The 19,692-nt window shown below is 47.8% G+C and overlaps 1 protein-coding gene across 1 annotated transcript in view; it reads right to left on the bottom strand.

Moving 5' to 3' along the window:
• STUM (stum, mechanosensory transduction mediator homolog) overlaps positions 1 to 19,043 on the bottom strand; it is a 57,529-nt gene extending 38,486 nt beyond the window's left edge. The window contains exon 1 of the mRNA XM_064383572.1: positions 18,842 to 19,043. Within this exon, the coding sequence (XP_064239642.1) occupies positions 18,842 to 19,043 (202 nt within the window). The remainder of the gene's footprint in view (positions 1 to 18,841) is intronic.
• Positions 19,044 to 19,692: the final 649 nt, after the last annotated feature.

The following is a 19,692-nucleotide window of genomic DNA, read 5'->3' as shown; positions in this document are numbered from 1 at the left end:
GCCCGCCCCAGCCTCGTTACTCCAAATCAAATCGTTTTCGTTTTCAATAAACGCACTTGACAAATCGCAAGTCAGCTGCAGCTGCTGGCCGTCGCCGCAGTCTGCAGACTGGACTATTCCCTGGCCTTTCCCACTGGTGTGAAGCGTGAGATTGTGCATAGTGGGGCTGGTAGAGTTTTTCTGACGTGTGCAAACTCCTGGATGTGCACTTGTCTTACGCACGCGTGGGAGGCGGTGTGCAGGCTCCCGGGCACGCACATGACCTCTCCCTGGCGTCTCAGGTTTGGCTTCCAAGAAATGGAGATCAGTGCTCCGCCACACAGGCAGTCTCGTACCTCCTCCTGGGGTGTCCCTGCTCGAATTTCAGACAATACATATATAATAATGTCAACACAATGACTTTCTAGTAATTCATAATTCTTTATGATTCATAATTCTGTATGATTCAAGCCCCTTGGCTGTGTTCGGTGCTCAATTAGGCAACGCCTGGCGCCACGTGCCCAACCTGCTCACTAGAGACCCCTGGGCAGAGTCCTCTCGCGCGGACACGGTTGCACTTTTAATGGCTTTTCCTTGTCATTCCTCCTCCAACGTGTGTTTGGCTATCAGAAAATTCTCTGTCTTACTTGTTCAACTTCTCCCTCGATCTCTTTGCACAGCTCATTCTCTGGGAAATAAAATGTACTGGCAAGCCCCTATTTGTGAGCCATCATAAATGTCTGGCGTCACCGATAAAAATGACGCTTTGGGGCCATTGGGACCACCTACCTCTTCTCATTAAATCTGCTTTCCCTCAACCGCTGGCATTCAGGATGAAGATAAAACTATTTCTTATTCAATGTTTTCTTATTTTGTTTAATAGCTAATATTGTTGTGTTTTTACTTTCTGTTATTTTCCACTGCAAATGTTCAGCATTTCAGCAGTGTGGTGCAGTAAATGGGATTTTTGAACCAATCTGGTTCCAGAAAAGAGCCCTCAAGCCCCTCACCACCCCTTGGATAGCTCCAGGATGGACGGTCCTCAAAGGCTTTTTGAAAGCAAGGTTTGGGAAGAGATTTCAGGTCAGTCTGGCTTGGACAGGACCACTGATTAGCAGAGCAGGTGCCCCGGACTCACCACCCTACTGGCTTCATCCTAGGAACAGGCTGGTCTCCTTCTCCTCAACCAGATCTACTTCCAAGAAGCCCCTTGTGTCAATGTCAATTGTGTTGTTTATAGATCCAGGTCTCTGTCAGAACATGGGTTCTTGGAATCTTACTTGCAGCATTTGCGGGAAGCAGCAATAGTGTTGCTGCCAAATTCACCACCTACCTTCCCCCAACACTGCATATCAACCTCAGCCTTCAATGTGCAAAAATCCCCACAAAAATCATGTTTATGGAAATTATATTGCCATGGCAACTGTAAAGGTCTCACAAGTATTTTTAAAATAGCAAATTAACAAAACCCACTTATAAAAATCTAAAATCTGTTCCTTTATAGGAATTAGTGAGCATAACAGAGTCCAGCAAATACAAGACGTGTTTTGTGACATGGTGGCAAAAAGTCAGATAAAAGGGCTCTTGATCCTGGATTTTTGGGACAGAGGGTTGAATTAGTGAAAGCAAAGTTTGATTTTTTTCTATTAAGAAAAAAATCACTTGGGATTTATTCTGGAAAAATGACACCAAGACCTTCTGGTACAAGAAAAAAAAAACATGGGTAAGAGACCTGAATTGCTGAAATACTAATTTATTACTATTGTCTCATCACTGATATTATTACCTTCCCCACTTTGCAAGACTATTCCATTTTTAACTCATAGGTTTTTAGCAGTTGCATAAGCTTCTGCTGCTGTGATTTAGCCCAGCTGAATCTCTATTATAAAACCTACTTCTCAGAAGTCTGCAAATAAATCACGCAAGAGGGGGGAAAATCAGAAGTACCTTACTAGAACCTTTATGCCTTTTACAAATGTAATTGGCATGGCTATCAAAAGAGATTATTTTAAGTAGATGATGCACTAATTTTTGGTGTCTTTTGTAAAGACTTAAAACATAATAGGCGTATTTTGATGACTTCTCATAACAAGGAATCATTGGGGGCTTTAACGATTCAAACAGTGGAGGTTCTTTCTGTGAGTGGAGGAAAACAAATCAACCCGTGCAACTGATGATTCCATTCCTAAGCAGGTGTCGTTCTCCAAGGGAACAGGAACAGAAGAAAGGGTGATGGGGACAAAAATGCAAAACGATGGGTCCAGGGAGAGGGGAGTACACGGGACTGAGTAGTGATTTGTTTTCAGTATCTTCTGTTTATTACAGGAAGAGTAAGGAGGAATGGCTGGTAAGACCAGGCACAAACAATAGGCTGGGCAGACGTTGCACCTTTCGAAACGAAGGCTCCAGGTGAAAGAGGGAAATGACACTCCGGGAAGGCGGCGGTGCTTCCAGCCATCTGGGTTTCCTGGGAGGAGAGCAGGCAGAGCCTGGATTCTGCTGCTGGGGAATCCTCTGGGCAGGAGGTGCAGCCCAGAGATCTCTGAGCCAAGCGTGGGTGGGGAGGGGGGAAGATGGGGGTATGCAGAACTACCCAAGCAGGAGCCAGGCAGGGAGTCACGCCTAGCACCTTCTCAAGCCTCCACCCCTCCCCACACTGAGGCATCTCCTAGCACCAGAGCCATTTGCAAGCTGGACACCCACACTTTACAGACAGCAGGAAGCTCTGGCTCCATGTACTGGCTGCTCAAGAGCTTCTAGGAGGAAGATTGTGTTAGAAACCAACATTGTTAGGAATACCAGGTGGAGGTGGGTGGGGACGGGGAGTGAGGGTAGGGGAGCAGTGGTAGTGCCAAGGCTGGCGGTTCAGGACCCCACAATCTAGTCAGGGGTGCTAAAAGCAAACATCTGTGTGTACCAGTAGGAATCAAAGGCTCTCACCCCCAGGGTCTTCATGAAGGGACTATAGACAGGTCTGGGCAGGACAGGAGGCTGAAATGCTGGTGCCCAGCAGCAGTAGGGGCCGATCCCACCCTTGGGCCTGGGGGACAGGGAGAGGGAAGGTATTGTTGAGTGGAGAGGCTGGGGTAGTGGAAGGGGCTGTGGAATGGAAATCGTAATGGGAAACTAATACCCCGAACTCTCCCTCCCTTCCTCTGTCCCTACCTGGTGATGCAGGCCATAAAGGTCGGCCTCCTCGGGTCCAAAGCAGGATAGAGAAAGCATGGGGGAGGGCAGGGGAGTGGGAGCCACCGGCCCACCTGTCAAGCCTCCTCCCCTGCTCACCTCTGCAAGGGCAAGACTTCTTATTCATTCAGAACCTGAAAACATGAGATGCAACAGGCTGAGCGCCGAGGCTCCCCATCAACAGCACGAGCTGGAATGAGGAGCAGGGATTCCAGATCTCAGCCCAGCAGAAGCCACTCTCTCCTGGAGGAAGGGGCACATTTCCCAGCTCATTGTCACTCAGCAAGTAGGGCTGGAATTCTATTGGGTGCTGGGTGCCCTGCAGTGGGCTCCCCACTAGAGGAAGTCACACAAAAAAGGTATGGTCAAAGAGATAAGACTAACCCACATGCTAAGTTGGAAAACTCAAAATTAGGGTGGCAGGCAGACCAGATAATCCACAGCTACTAGACGCCTGGTTCTAATGCATATTCTACCCAGCACCCAACCACCAACCCCAGGCAGTGCTGACTCTTCGGATGCACGTTAAGAATCACACTCATTTCCCCCCATGAGTGGTGGCAGTGCCAGTTCCATGATGCTGGGCAGGGAACCCCAGGAAGACAGAAAACAATGGAATAGAAACAGGCCTGGGAGACACAGCCACTCACCCACTTCCCTTCCCGGAGTTCTCCTTCAAGAAGTGCTTTGCTTGACCTCCAAGCATTTCCTGAGGACCTACATCTTGAAACAGGGTAGACCTAGCTCCTAAGTCCTTGGGGAAACTCACACAGAGAGAGCTAGGGCATCCTGGGGCATGAATTGTACGGGGCTCAGAAGGGAAAGTAGAAGGAAAAATAAACCACACAGTGGTCCCACCCAAGAGTGGGCCAAGTAATTGGGTATCTCGCCAGACTCAAGACTTTCCTGAGTTCTTTCCCTTTAGGCCAAATCAGTTCCCAAGCACTGAGGCCCTTGTTCTCAGGATGTATCAGACTCAGAGTCCAGCCCTAGGCAGTCAGACCCAAGACCACCCGAGCCTTTTGGCCAAGCCCGACCTGTGAGCGAGGGTGCATCAGAGCTCCCCACCCTTTCTGCCTTGAGCCTCGGAACCCCAGCTGTTTGGGCCTAAGATGGTAATGTTTACTTTTTTCCCTTCTGAGTCAGGCCACAGGACAATTCCTGGAAGGATTCCACTTGCACAGTCAACCCACGTAACCTCTCAGAGCAGCCAAGGCAAAGGGGCAGTTCTCCCATGTTCTCTTGGGCCATTCCCTGGTTGTTGATTTGAGGTGGTTTCTTTGAGGTCCATGGACAACTCCTGGACTCCACACTGAGAAGGCAAAAAGAGGAATAAGGAGGAAAATGAAGACTTCTCCAAAATAGCTCTGCGGTATTGGGATCTACTCCAGCTCTGGCTGAAGCATTCAGATTCCTGATCAGCCCCAAAGGAAGCCTGCAAAGGCAGCCTGTTTAGATCCATGGGCCACTGAAGGGAATCGGGTTGTGCACAGTGACCCCAGCCTCCTGGGAAACTCACTTTAACTGAGCTGTGAATCAAGCCTATGCTGATGGAGCGGAGGAACACCTCGTACTCCCAAACGGCTGCAATAAACTTTTGTGTGCCCTTAGGATTTTAATGGTAGGGGTATCTGGAAAAATCTCCTTTGGGGGCCTTGCAAATCAATGCCACCTTGTGCCCTGACTTTTTTCGCGTGGTCCCCCGATAGCCCCCCCACTTACTTATGGCTGGTAGACCTTACGGAAGTGATAAGAGAGGGGCCGTCACCGACTTAGAGAAGAATGGTTTGGATTTCAGTGCAATTGCTACGTCTGAACTGAATGAGTGTGTTTGGCTTTTTGCCAAATATTTTAACTTTTTGTTTTAAAATAGTTTCAAACTGGCAGGAAAGTTGCAAGAATAATACAAAGAACTCTAGTCTAGCATTTACCCAGATTCCCAACTTTTAACATTTCACTCCATTTGTCTTGCCATTCTCTCTCTGTCTCCACATTCTCCTTTCTTTCTTTCTGAACTGTTTGTGAATAAGTTGACAACATCATGGCTCTTTATTTCTTACTGGTCCAGTGTGTTTCCAAAGAACAAAGATATTCTCTTATATATTCATAGCATAAAGTTAGGAAGCTTAATATCGATACAATATTTCATCTAATCCGCAATCTGTATTCCAATTTGTGTCAATTGTCTCAATAATGTCCTATTACGATTCTTTTTTTCTTCCAGTACAGGATACAATCCAAAATTATATTTTGTATGTAGCTGTCATTTCAGACTCCCTTAATATTTTATGACAATGATTCTTTTGACGAATACAGGCCAGTAGCTGATAGACACCCCTCAATTTGGGTTTGTCTGATGTTTCTCCAGTAGCAGATCCAGTTTGTGAATCCCTGGCTAGAAGACTACAAAAGTGATATTGTGTTTCCCTCAGGAGGTGCATGATGTCTGTCCCTTGATGATGTTCATTTTTAACAGCTCTATTGAGATACAATTTTATTTTCTTATTTTCTTTTTTTGAGGCGGAGTCTTGCTCTGTCGCCAAGGCTGGAGGGTGTGCAGTGGTGCAATCCCGGTTCATTGCAACCTCTTCCTCCTGGGTTCAAGCAATTCTCCTGCCTCAGCCTCCCGAGTAGCTGGGATTACATACATGCACCACCATGCCTGGTTAATTTTTGTATTTTTAATAGAGACGGGGTTTCATCATGTTGGCCAGGCTGGTCTCAAACTCCTGACCTCACGTGATCCGCACACCTTGGCCTCCCAAAGTGCTGGGATTACAGGAGTGAGCCACTGCACCAGGCCAGAGATACAATTTTCATATCATAAAATTTACCCACTTAATAATTCAGTGGCTTTTAGTGTATTCACAGCTTTGTAGAACCATCACCACAATCAATTTTAGAACATTTAGAACATTTTCATCACCCCCAAAAGAAACCTCGTACCCATTAGCAGTCACTCTCCATTTCCCCCCAACCTCGTCCCCCACCCCACATACTGTCTGTTTCTATGGATTTGCCCACTGTGGAAATTTCATATCAGTCGTATCACACAATGCGTGGCCTTTTGTGACTGGAGTCTTTCCCTAGCACAACCTTTTCAGGGTTCAGATGATGTTAATTGCGGTCACACAGTCAAGATGCTGTCTGTTTTCTCCATGCTGTGATGTTCCCCCGTGTAAGTTAGAAGCATTCCGAGGGGAGACACTTCACAATCATGCAAAGAAATATCCTGCTCCTCATCCAGCATCCCCTAGGTTTAGATTCGATGGTTATTGACCAAACCAATCTTTACTAACAAGGCTTACTAAGACCGATCCCTTCCACTACTCCTGCGACACTTGTCAGTGGTTAGCTACACAACTTGAAAGTTCACGGGGTAATTAGAGATGGTGGCCCCGCTCTTCTCAGTAACGTCATAACTGCTCCAACGAGTCCCCACAGACCAGGCCATCTGTCCCAGGAACATTTCTCCTCTGCTCCAGTTCCTCCCCGAGCGGTCGGGGACCAAGGACTCCTCGGGGACACACATGCTGGACAACACGTCTGCCCTCATCCTGCATGAAGCCCTGAGAACTCTGAGCTAGGAAGGCCAAGAAGTGACAGGAAAGCCCGCGTCCCTTGGAGAGGGGTCCACTAGGTTAAAAGAACAAGGACCTGCTCTTGGTTCCACCTTTCCAATGAGTAGTTAATATGCAAACATACGTTCACTTCAGCAAGCACCTACTAGAAAGGTGCTAGTTGCGATTGGAAATAGAAGGTAAGTAAAGCATAGTCCCTATTCTCAGGAGATGATTTCACAGAAAAAGATTAAGACAACAACCAAAGAAACAGAACCTCAAGGAGAGCAAGAGGAATGTTCTAAGTGACCTGACCGGTCTGAAGAAGGAAGAGCCCACCTCACTGGCATGGTCAGGAAAGATTTTTGGAGGAGGGCATTTGAAATGGGTTTTGAAGTCTGGGTGGGAGTTAGACAGTGATGATGGAGGAAGGTGTACCAGGCAGAGGGTACAGCAGAAGCAATGATGCTCCCAAATAAAGGACTACATAAAGTGAGGGAAAGAATGGATGAAACTCACTAGACCCTTGTGGGTCCAATGTGGAATGTAAACGGGGTTCCATGGATAATGGAGGCTCCTGAAGAATTTCAGGGGAGGAGAATGCAATGATCAGAGCTGAATTAGAAATGTGCTTAATCTGCTAACAGAGAAAATTGAAATGGGAGCATTATACCACAGCCACTCTGAAATGTGACCCAGGGGACCCATTTCCATCTGATCTGCTGTCAGTGCTCCTTTCTGCAGCTTGGCCTAAGAGTGACATTTCTGAGACCAATGCAACACCCCCAACCAGGGCCAGGACACATCTGTCCCAGAGAGAGGGGCTCACTCCATCACAAACATGCCCCACATTTCAGCCTGTGCCACTGGCTCTGTGCTATTCCATTTTCACTGCGGATGTTTTCTGCTTGGTGACTTGCTTCTTTGTCAAACAAAACAGAAAATAAAAGATGACAACCTCCCAAACAATGTGCCATAGCCTCGAGGCTGCTTGCATCTTGTCAACCCGGAACGCTAATATGAGCTTTGTCTTCTGAGACACAGATTCCTGCACTGGCAGAAATCAGAGACAGCAACAGCAGAAAGGTTCCACACAATCGCCCTCCTCAAAGCACCTGGATTAAGGTGTTCTTGTTGCATTAAGCTTCCAAGGTTCTGGAAGAAAAGCGGTCAAGTAGTGAGGTTGGAAGACAGGCTGAGGAAGGAAGAAAAGACTATAGAGTTCCTAAAAGCCATCGAATCGTAACACTTTGTGTGTTTCTTTGTTTTGCTTTTTGTTTGTTTGAGAAAGGGTCTCACTCTGTTGCCCAGGCTGGAGTGCGGTGGCGTGATCTCAGCTCACTGCAACCTCCACCTCCTGGGTTCAAGTGATTCTTCTGCCTCAGCCTCCTGAGTAGCTGGGATTACAGGTGCCCACCATTACGTCCAGCTAATTGTTTTGTATTTTTAGTAGAGATGGGGTTTCACCATGTTGGCCAGGCTGGTTTTGAACTCCTGACCTCAAGTGATCCACCTGCCTCGGCCTCCCAAAGTGCTAGGATTACAGGCATGAGCCATCACGCCTGGCCTGAATCATACACTTTGAAAAAGTGACTTGTGTAGTTTAGAAATATATCTCAATAACGCTGTTTTGGAGGGGCAAGCGTGCAGCAGTGCGGAGAAGGGTCCTGGTGGCAGGTGTTGACGTGGTCACTGACAGGTCATGTGGCTGTGCAGTTGCCCTCTGCAGTCCTCACCAAGTCTTCATAACGGTGTTTTCAGTTAACTGGCCAAACATGAATTAACCTTCCAGAACAAGCCAGGCACTGTGACAGGCTGGGAGGCCCCGAAGCCGGGGTAACTGATGGTGAGATTGTGCATCAGAGCCTTGGACATGGTAGGAGGCCTCCTTTCTTCCCTTGTCTATAAATTGAAGGGGTTGCAGCTGCCCTAAGATTCCTTGGCCCTAGGAAAATTGAACCATTTTTATTGTTGAAGTTTCAGGACAGGTTCTTCTCCACAAACAGCAAATTGCTCTTGGCCTCAGGGTCAAAATTCTCAGGCAACAAAGACCAGACCTGGACTGAGTGCCCCGCTCAACAGGGGGCTCTGGTCATGGCCCCTACACATACCAGGTTCAAGGGCAGCCCTGGCCTCATTTCATCTTTTGAAGAAAAGTGACTTCATCAATGTAATTTATGGTCTGTCATAAAATAAATGTATGATGAATCCCTATGTCCTGCCTTTCAATTAGAAAAATTTGGTCTCCTTCCCATCGCCTCTGCTTTCCCCTAGGAATGTCACTTCTAGCTTGTGCTCAGCCTGGCCAATGAGACCCAGCACCCAGTTCCCACTGGGACGTTCCCATGCTGAAGACACACCTGCCACCCCGTCCCCACCCCAGATTATGGGGCTTCAAGTGTGCTATGAACCACCACGTGTTTGCCTCAAGGATATACAGACAGAGATTTTCAAACCCAGACCTAGAAACTAAACTATGCTCTAATTTTTATAATAAAATAACTATAGGTAAAGTCTGTGGGACATTTGCACACACAAACATACAGGTGCACGTGTGCGTGCACACACACTCAGTCACCGCTTTGATGTCCCCCACAGCCTTTTCCCAAACTGTAAAGTTAGCCTCAGAGACACATCTCTTGCACAGGCCCAGGGTTTGGGGAGTACCGTGGAGAAAGCTTCTGCCTGGTGTGTTGAACTAAGCCCTGGAGAATGTGCGCTCTTCCTCTTCAACCCAGCACGTCAGGTGTGGGAGGTTTGGTTGGGAGCCCAGTGGGAATTCCTGGGTCTCAGCTCCGTGTGCTGCATGGAACTGAGATGCTGAAAAAAGGTGGAAGTGCCTGTCGGTCACCCTCTCCATCCCCAGGCGCCACTCTGAGAAATACCCCGAGAGTGATTCTGGGAACAAAGGGGATTTTGCTAATGATTTTTGTGTGTTGATTTTATATTCCACAACTTAATTGTATTCATGTTCTAACGTGTTCTAACAGTTTTTTGGTGGAATCTGTAAGGTTTTCTATATATAGGATCATGTCATCAGCAATGGCAATTTCACTTCTTCCTTTCCTATTCGGATGCCTTTTCTTTCCTTCTCTCACCCAATTGCTCTGGCAAGGACTTCCATTATGTTGAATAGAAGTGGCAAAAGTGGGCATCCTTGTCTTGTTCCAGACCTTAGAGGAAAGGCTTTCAACTTTTCATGCTGAGTATAATGTTAGCTGAGGGCTTCTCATACATGGTCTTTATTGTATTGAGGTATGACTTTTCTATACCTAATTTGATGAGCGTTTTTATCATGAAAGAATGTTGAATTTTGTCAAATGCTTTTTCTGCATCTAATGAGATGATCACATGGTTTTTGTCCTTCATTCTGTTAATGTGATGTATCACATTTGATTTGCACATGTGGAACCTTTCTTGCATCCTAGGGATAAATCTTAATCATGGTGACCTTTCTAATGCACTGTAGAATTTGGCTCACTGGTATTTTGTTGAGGATTTTTGCATCTATGTTCATGACGGATATGGGCCTATAATTTTCTCTTCTTGGACAAGTCAGGATGGCTTTTATTAAAAAGATGAAAAATAACAAGTTTTGGTGAGGATGTGAAGAAAAGGGAAACCCTTGTACACTATTGGTGAGAATGCAAATTATGGAATCTTTATGGAAAACAGTATGAAAGTTCCTCAAAAAGCTAAAAATAGAGTGACCATATGACCCACAATCCTACTTCTGGGTATTTATCCAAAAAATTTGAAATGTGTTTGTCTAAGAAATGTCCGCATCCTGTGTTTACTGTAGCACTATTTAAAATCGTTAAGTTATGCAATCAACCTAAGTGTCCAGCAGATGAATGGTTACAGAAAAGGGGGGTATATATGCACAATAGAGTCAATTCAGCCTTAAAAAAGGAAGGTTTATCATTTGCAACAATATGAATGGAATTGGAAAACATTATGCTAAGTGAAATAAGTCAGCCACAGAAAGACAAATACTGCATATTCTCACTTACATGGGGAATCGAAAAGAATCGAACTCATAGAAGCAGAGAGTAGATCGGTAGCCAGGGACTGAGGTGAGCGAAGGAAATGGGGAGATGATGGTCAAAAGGTACAAAATCTCAGGAGAAGTATAACTTTTTTCCTTTCTTAAGTTCTATTGCATGGTGTGGTAAATATAGCTAATAATAGAGTATTGTACATTTGAAAGTTGCTAAGGGAGTAAATTTCAAATGTTCTCACCACAAAAAGTGTTCAGTATTTGAGATGATGGATACATTAACTAGCTAGACGTAATTATTTTACATTGTACTGATAAATTATAGCATCACTTTTTACCCCACGAATTTATATAATTAGAAATTGCCAATTTACACTTTAAAAGCGCAAAGGGGATTTTGCTAATATTCATTGATAACAATAACCTTTTCTGACCATGGAGTGCTTTACAGTTAACATAATGACCGTGAGATGCCCAAGCAGAGATCATTACTTTCATTTTACAAGTGAGAAAACAGACGCAGAGAGGCTAAGCAACCCGCTCAAGGTTCCATGCTACTAAGGAGCCAGAACTAGGTCTGAGGCCTCCTGGCTTCTGGTTCACCCCCCTTTTCATACTCTGGCATCACGAACCTAATGTTGAACTCGAAAAGGCACTTAATTTAGACCGTCCAGGTCATTCTGTTTAGCCTGTTGCTCATCTCCCAGATGGCCAAGTTTGCCAGGAAAGCATTGCCTCGCCACTGCAGTCTGGATGAGATGGGCCCCAGTGGCCCATCCTTTCCTCCATTAAAGCACACACTACTGTCTGCATTCATTAGCGTCTGCCTTCCCATTAGACTGTCAGCTCCTTGAGGGCAGGGACCGCATCTTCTTTGACTTTGTGCCTCAGCTCTGAGCATAGACCTGGCACACAGTGGGAGCATGTTAAGAGTAAAATGTTGCTGAAGGCAGTCAGGGGTAAGCCCTCCTCTGCTTGGCAAGCTATCTACACCACACACTTCCTCTGTATCATCTGTTAACTGATCACTTCCTCTCCCATGGCAGGTAGGTTCCTTGCCATTTCCCAGAAGGAACGTGGATGCTGTTAACACAGCCACTTGAAATGACCCTTGAAATGGGACAGGTCCAAATTGAGATGCGTTATAGGTGTGAAATACACACTAGATTTGAAAACTTAGTACGCAAAAAGGAAAATATATCTTATGAATAATGTATATATTGATTATAGGTTGATAATATTTTGAATATACTGGGTTAAATGCAACATATTATGAAGGCTAGCTTTATCTATTCCTTTTTACTCTTTATAATGTACTAGAAAAATTTTAAATTCTATATGTGACTCCTATTTCTGTTGGAAAGTTCTAGCTTAGGTCCTCACAGGTCATAATAAGGACTCGAGCCTTTACTCTGAGTGATACGGGAGCCATTAGAAGGTTCTGAGCTCAAAAGTGACACAATGTGACTCACTTGTGTTTAGAAAGTACCGCTCTGGTTTCCATGTTGTGGACAGACTGTAAAGGACTTGAGTGTAACAAGCACACCATGTAGGAAGCTACTGTGGTAACACAGGAGAAGGCGGAGGCTTGGACCAGAGAGCGGTAAGAGGTGGTCAGATACTGATCAGGCTTAGAAAGCAGACCAAGAGGACTTCCTGACAGATTGAGAACAGGGTGTTAAAAAAAAAAAGGAGTCAAGGTTGTCTCAGGTTTTGGCTGGGGCCACTGGGAGGCCGCCATTTGCCGAGATGGGGAAAGAGGAGGGAGAAGCAGGTTTGAGGAAGAAGACCAGGAGTTTGGTTTTGGATACGTTATGTCTAGGATGCCTTTTGGTGTCCAAGTGGTGACACTGAGAAGGCAGTGGATATATGACTCTGGAGTTCAGGGCAGAGGCCTGAGCTGGCGATCTAAACTGGGGCGTCATCATCAGAAAGATGCTGCTGAAAGCAGAGACTGGGCAAGATCACCGAGGGAGTGAATACAGGCAGGAAGAGAAGATCAAGGTCAAGAAGACCAAGTGCACTGGGGAGCGCTACAGTTTAGAGGCTGCCACGGGAGCAAAGGAAGCAGAGAAGGAGCCTCGAGGTACAAAGAAGACTAGGAGGGAGTGGTGCTTTAGAAGTCAAGTAAGGAAAGCATTTCAGGAGGAGGGAGTGAGCCACTGTGGCCGCGCTGCTGATAGATAGGCCCAGGAAGAGGAAGACACTGGATTTAGCAACCCGGAGGTGACCGGTGACCCTGACAAGTGCAGTGTGAGTGAGTGACAGAGACAAAAACATGATTCAAGTGAGTTCACAAGAAAACGAGAGAGGCGGGATTGGAGACAACAAATACAGACAGCTCTTTCAGGGAATTTTGCTGTAAAAGGGAGCAAAGGAACAGGCACAGGTCAGAGGGGATGTTGAATCAGGAGAGGCTATTTTTAAAAGATGAAGGCAATTTCAGCATGGATGAGTGCTGCTGAGAATGAGCCAGTAGACGAAGGCAATTTCAGCATGGATGAGTGCTGCTGAGAATGAGCCAGTAGACAGAAAAATTGATGATGCCAGAAAGACTGGGAATTCTGATGTTTTCCCAATCTCCAAAGAGTACGCTTATGTGGCTTTTTCATGTGTTATCAACTTTAGACATCACCTGTCCGCTTTCTGCTGTAATACATACAAGCCAGCTTGCTTATATCACTCCTCATTGCACTGGACTCTTGTTCCCACATTATTCCAGCAGATCACTATCATCTCACTGTCCCAACGTGTCACCATTTCAGTTCATCTATTGGTCACCTTTTATTTCTTGGTCTATTAACTACAGACAGTATCTCTTGACTCCCCATTTTCTATGATGAGGATATTCATGCTTCTACCCTACCATCTGCTTGTTAGTCAACTTTGCATATGTCATGCTGGGACAATAACAAGACCAACGATCACAAAATCTCAGCAACTCAGGCTTATTTCTCGTTCACATGCCGTGCCATGGGCTTCTTCTGATGTGCCGTTTATTCTGAGAACTAGTTGAAGGACATCCCCTATCTGAGACCTGCCGTTTTCATGAGAGAGGAAAAAGAACAATGGCAGAACCTCACACCGCCTCTTAACGTGTCTGTTCGGCTTGGCATATGTCACTTCCAATCACATTCAATTGGCCAAAGTGAGTCATGTGGCCAAACCGGATATCAGTGGGCAGGGGAGGAAGATTCTCCTACAAGGGCAGGCAGACAAGCCATATGGCATCAGGTGGGGGTGTGAAATCCTCTTTCAGAGAGAACAGTGAATAATTGGGAACAATAATTCAATCTATCACAGTTCCTCTTCTCTCTTCTTCTACTCTCCAACTTCTTTTATGTTGTCAAGCCAGAAACTCTTTACATACTCCTTTAGAGCTACGAGTAGTCTTCAGTGCTTCATTGTTGATTTTAGAAGCTGAAAGCCACTAAGCAGCACTTACATTATTATGACTAAACAAATATTCTTTACTGCAGAGCCAAAGAGCCCATATCATGCACCACTGTTCCAACGACAGACCCCGTGTGCTTAGAGCCTTTCTTACATTCCACCACATGCTCAAAACCAGGCCACATTTTTGGACTGCTTCATATTTAGTCTATCTCTTTTACAAGAAATGTTTTGTTTTTCCAGAAGTTTCCGATTATGTTTCTTTTTTCTTTTTGATAGAAGAAACATTTGCCTTCTACATCATATCCCTCATATCCTCCAAATTCCTTCCCACTTCATTTATTGTGTAGACTCTTTTCTTCTTTTGAAGCCTGATGACCTTCCGACCTGATTGGGCAAGCTGCTTCATTTTTGGATCTTAATGTTTTTGCATGGCTTTTGTCTTTACTGCAATTACTAATTGCCTTCTGCTTTGTTTGTGTGGTTTTTTGGCTTGCTTTCTGCTTTTCATTACAACCTTTTTTTTTTTTTTTGCAGTGTCCTAATAATACTGTCTACTTTGTAGAATGTCCTTCTCCCATGTCACCTTCAGACACCTCTTTCTTTCCACTCTAATGAAAAGTGATTACTCTCTTGTCCTGCTGAACATTTCATTTGTTTTTCATGGCTACTCTGTAGAGGATGCATTGTTTCCTGAATCTCAAATCTCCTTTCTTGGTTTTCTCCCTTACTCTGTTGAAAAACATCTTCAGCAACTTCCTTCAAAAGATTTAGTGGGATGTAAACTTCCTTGGTCCTTGCATCCTCAGACCTACTTCGCTTTTATATTGAATAAAGGCACTGGACCAGATGATCTCTAATGCCTATTCCAGGAGTATAATTCTAGTCTATATGTGTTCATGGATAGCATACTCTTTCAAAAAGACATTTAAGATAGTTGCTGCTCCCAAGGAATTTAAGATCTACTTAGACAGACAAAGAATAAAGTCTCAAAACAGCAACAAAAAATCTATGATACAGAAGAAGCCAGGAGGTAGGACGTGATTAATCATCCGTTCGAGTCTGGGGTCTCGAGTAAAGAGAGAGAGAAGAAGCTGAGCCAGCCTGTGGTGCTCTTACCGGGGAAGCAAGACTTTAGCAGCATCAGAGGGTAGGCAGTGTGTTAGGGATAGATTGTCCCTGTCTGATGTCCTGAGTCCAAAGGAGTGGCTAAAGGTCAATGGAGGCCCTCCTCCATTCAACTTGACCTGTCACTGAGATATCAACATTTTTGTTTCACCAAATCAAGATAGATATAATTTTTAAATATAAAAGTATAATGATACCCCTGAACACTAGACAAACTCTCTGGCCATTTGGGGGCATAACAATGAACTTTCATTACATGTATGAATAATTGTGTATGTACTTATAAACACCCTACTCGCTGGAACACAAAGGTGCCAGTGGTGGTCTTTATTAGTAGAGTTTCACTGAATGGGACTAGAGGTGACTCTCTTTACTAAAGTCCATTTGTAAAAATTGTTTTTCATTGTTTCAGTGAGGAGTCGCAGTGATCGTAAGTCACTTCTCCTTTCTAGCCACTCCCCAGGAGAGGGCACATCCCGTTCATGATATGAGTGTTATCCTGAGAGCACTGTTGCTTGGGTGGAGAAGGCACTCGACAATTTTAAGGATGCAGCTTCTCCACGGCAGGTCCTGCAAACTGGATGGACCTGAGGCACCTACATCGGAGAGGAAAAAATAAAAAACAGCCTTCATTCAGCAAGGACTGCCCTCTCATCCAATCTGCAATCAAGAAGAGGACTTGCAGGGAAGGAAATTTCCAGAAAAAAAGAGATCTTTGGGCCAGTGGTCTGAGCAGTTTCCAGAGTGGGAGTATAGTGTGGATGGCAAGTGCTTAGGCCACGTGATAGATTTTCTCGGCAAGGTCTAACCTAACACTACTCCCTCCGGGAGGCTTTCTCTGACCGCCCCCCTTCCCTCACCCCCAGGAAGAATCAATTTCTGCTACAACACTCTGTTCCTGCTGCCATCTGAGCACTTATCAAATTCAGACCAAGTTGGCTTCAATTTTCCTCAACAGCCTATGATATCCTGACTGATTTATTCATCATCACAACCCCAGTCAGTGCCTGGCATGTGGTAGGTGCCTGTGTTGGTCAAATGAATGAGTGAATTGAAAGAAGCTGCATTTCATCAAAGGGCAGAACCAATCATGAATATTCGGTTGTCCCAGGAGCTTCAGATAAGCCAGGAGGCCTTGGAGAAGTGGATCTGGGCCAAGTGGGGGATTTCCAAGAGCCAGGGCCATTTAACCCACTCCTAGAGAAGGGGGCAATAAAACCACCTGCAAGGTTGGCCTGAGCTATTTCATTGCCTGGAACTCCACTGCAGGTAGAGAGGGGAGCAGAGAGCCTTTGCTCCTGAGTGGTCCAGAGGGCAGTGCTGCCCCGGCTGCAGCAACCCCCACCCAGAGAAGAGAGCAGTGCTCAGCTCTGCAGAAGAGCAAGACGGACCCACCATCCGCCGAGAGCTTCCTATGCACCAGACACTGGGCTTTACGTCATCATGTTTCGTCCTCTCAGCAACACCAAGAGATAGGTGTGCCTGACTTATAGATGAAAACCACTACCAAGGATCAAGAATCCCTCATTCTGTGTGGAGAGGAGCAGGAGCCTGTTCACTCAGTAAACTGTACAATAGCAATCAAAGCAAAATGGAAAAAAAAGAAGCCAGGATTATGTCACTGAAAATTCAGGAATCTGTGCACCTAGAGCTCACCTGTTATATTACTTTTGTAGTTTGCATATCTTCCCTTTATTTTCTCCTGGTTTCTTATAATGATTTCTTTGGTTGGTTGTTTTACAAAAATCCCGTAGGATTCTGATCTCACAAAGGGAAAAGCTGGATCCCTAGGGCAAGAAGCCAGGGGTCAGCAGAATGGACGCTGTGCAGCCGATGCTGTCAGTGCAGGAGGGCCAAGGCTGGGAAAGGCACCTAGTGAGGGGAGACCCAGGAGAGCACACACAGGTGCATGGGTGGGCAGCTGCTGTCTCCTGGGGCTGGTCTCCCACGAGGTGGTTTCTTCGTGCAGCAGTGACTTGGTGCAGCCCCTCTCATCTGGCACCAATGCATTTGTTTCCTCAAAAGACCATAGGGTGGCATTTACCTCGCCATTTAAAGAAAAAAAAAATAGGTGAAGCAAGATGCATGCATGCCGGCTCAGGAGGATCTTCACAGCCACCAGAGGGAGGGGCAGGCAGTCTCTTTTTACTCCAGCAGGTGGGAATCTCTGATAGAACTAAATTAACAACAGCTTGCCTCCTGGTAGTGTCTAAATGTGCAAAGAGAGCTGATCTGATGACACCAACCAGGGGCACAGGCTGCTGGAGGCATCCCAGAAGGAAGAAGCCCAACTGAAGACCACCTAACTTACTGCTCAGATAGGCTGCGGCCCGCAGCAGCCCCTTGGGGTAGAAAGACAAGCAAGCTTGAAGAGGAAAGTGAACGGGTCCTTGCGTGGGTGGCCATGGCCTTGGCTATCACCGCAGCAGAGGCCTCTGCTAAGCAGGCTAAGAGCAAGGAGACCGTGAGAAAGGCCAAAGTCAAACTGAAAACCCCTTCCAGCTGGCCTCTGCTCTTGGGAACTTGGAGCCATCCGTTGGCAACGGGCTCGCCGACAGGAGCAGGCTTTCTCCCGGAGAGGGCAAGGGGGCGCCTGCCTCTTCGGCCGAGCACGGAAGAAGGGGGCACCTCCCAGCACGCAGGAGCAGCCGGTGCCAAGCTGGAGGAGGGGAGGGGCGTGCAGGCAGAGACCTGGGGGTGGAGTTAAGGGAGGGAGGGTCAGGAAAACTTCTCATTCCCTACCTCCACTCACCCTCCAGCACCATCTCTGTAAGGGGCCTCTGCTTTAAAATGTGGGACATCGATCCCACCAGAACCCCCGCCGGCTGCCAGAGTCCGGCACAGAATTACATCGGCGCACTCTACTTCTCAGGAACGGAAGGGATCTGATGGGGCTATGGGTTCATCTCTGGCCAGATGCAGTCCAAACCCACATGCATCCAAACTAATGAAATCATCCCCCATCCCCCTGGAGCCCTGCGGGGTGCTGGAGGAAGTGCAGGCACCCCTGAAGGAGGCGGAGGAGACTCTGGCTAGAGTTCTTGTCCCCACACGGTCCACACCCAGCGAACCAGAGGGGGCTGCAGGTGTCTCTAGCCCACCTTGTCCCCTCTTTCCCCCGCACAGCTGACTTCGACGCCCGGGAGTTTGATCCCCGCCACCGAGGCCCTAAAGCTCCTTCTGACCCGACCCATTCCTCTCGGAGAAATGGGCTCACGGACGGATGCGCCCGACAGAAAGAAGGAGCAGAAATCGGGGCTTCCAGACGGGAGCCCTTCTCCGGAGCCTGGAGGGCCATTCCCGCCCCCGCCCCGGGCTCTAACATTGGCCGCAAAGTTTCTGGCTCTTTGGGGCCCCGCCACCACGCCTGCGGGTCGGAGCCTCCAGCGCAGTCCCTCCCCTCCGGGGTGCCCACTCCACGCGCTTCTGCCACCTGCCAGGGGACGCCGGGAGCGGCCGGGCGCGCGTGGTCGCAGCACTTGGAGCGCGCGGCACCGCCAGGAGGTCTCCCGCCGCGCCCGTCCCTCCCCCCACGCCCTCCCTCCTCGGGACCGGGATCGCGGGGGTCCCGGGGCTCGCGGCCGCAGCGTCTTACCCAGTCCTGGCACGAAAGTGTTGAGGAAGAGGCAGATGACGGCCACGGGGAAGGGCATGTAGGGGATGGCTGCGCGCAGGGGGCCCTTCTTTTCGCGGACCTGCACCACCACCCCGCTGGACGAGGACGCCCCCCGGGGGTCCGCTGCCGCCACCGCTGCGGCCGCCGCCGCCGTCTCGGCGTCTTTGTGCGAGGGTTCCATGGCGGGGCGCGCTCTCCGGCTGCCGGGCAGGGCGGCAGGGGCTGGCGCCCAGCGCACAGGAGCAGGCGACGGCCGGCTGCAGGCTCCGGGCTCCCGGCTCCGCGCCGAGCTCAAGCGGCCGCCGTGCTCCGTGCGCCGCGCTGCTCGCGGAGACTCCCGCCCTCCGGCGTCCCCACACGCCCGGCGGAGGGGCGGGGAGGGCGGCGCGACACCGGGTGACAGCACTCCGACGCCCCTCCTCGCCGGGCCCCTTCCCCGCCCCCTCCCCCCCAGCCGAAACCACCACTCACAAGGAATGGAAAATCAGGGCGAGGGAAGGCAGTAGAAGAGGACAGCAAAGGGAGCTGGTTGCCCAGGTGCTGGAAGGGGTGGACACACCTCGCCCTCCCCGACAGGTGAACTGGGAACCTGGACCACGAAGCCCTGCAACTGGGCATGTGTGCTCGGCTGATACCTTCAGGAAAGCCTCGAGGCTGAGTCCCCTAATCTAGAGCATGCGTCTGTCCAGGGAGATGGGGACAGGGGACAGGGGACCGCGCGGCGCCTGACATCTAGTCGGCCTTCAGTGCATTGTGATTTAAATGATTTTGTTTGGGGTGAGTGCAATGGCTCTCGCCTGTACTCCCAGCACTTTGGGAGGCCAAGGTGG

Source organism: Aotus nancymaae, unplaced genomic scaffold, assembly GCF_030222135.1.
Source record: "Aotus nancymaae isolate 86718 unplaced genomic scaffold, 86718_ANA_hifiasm-v0.15.2.pri h1tg000032l_0, whole genome shotgun sequence".
Taxonomy (NCBI): Eukaryota; Metazoa; Chordata; class Mammalia; order Primates; family Aotidae; genus Aotus; species Aotus nancymaae.
This window is presented reverse-complemented; position numbering and strand designations above follow the sequence as displayed.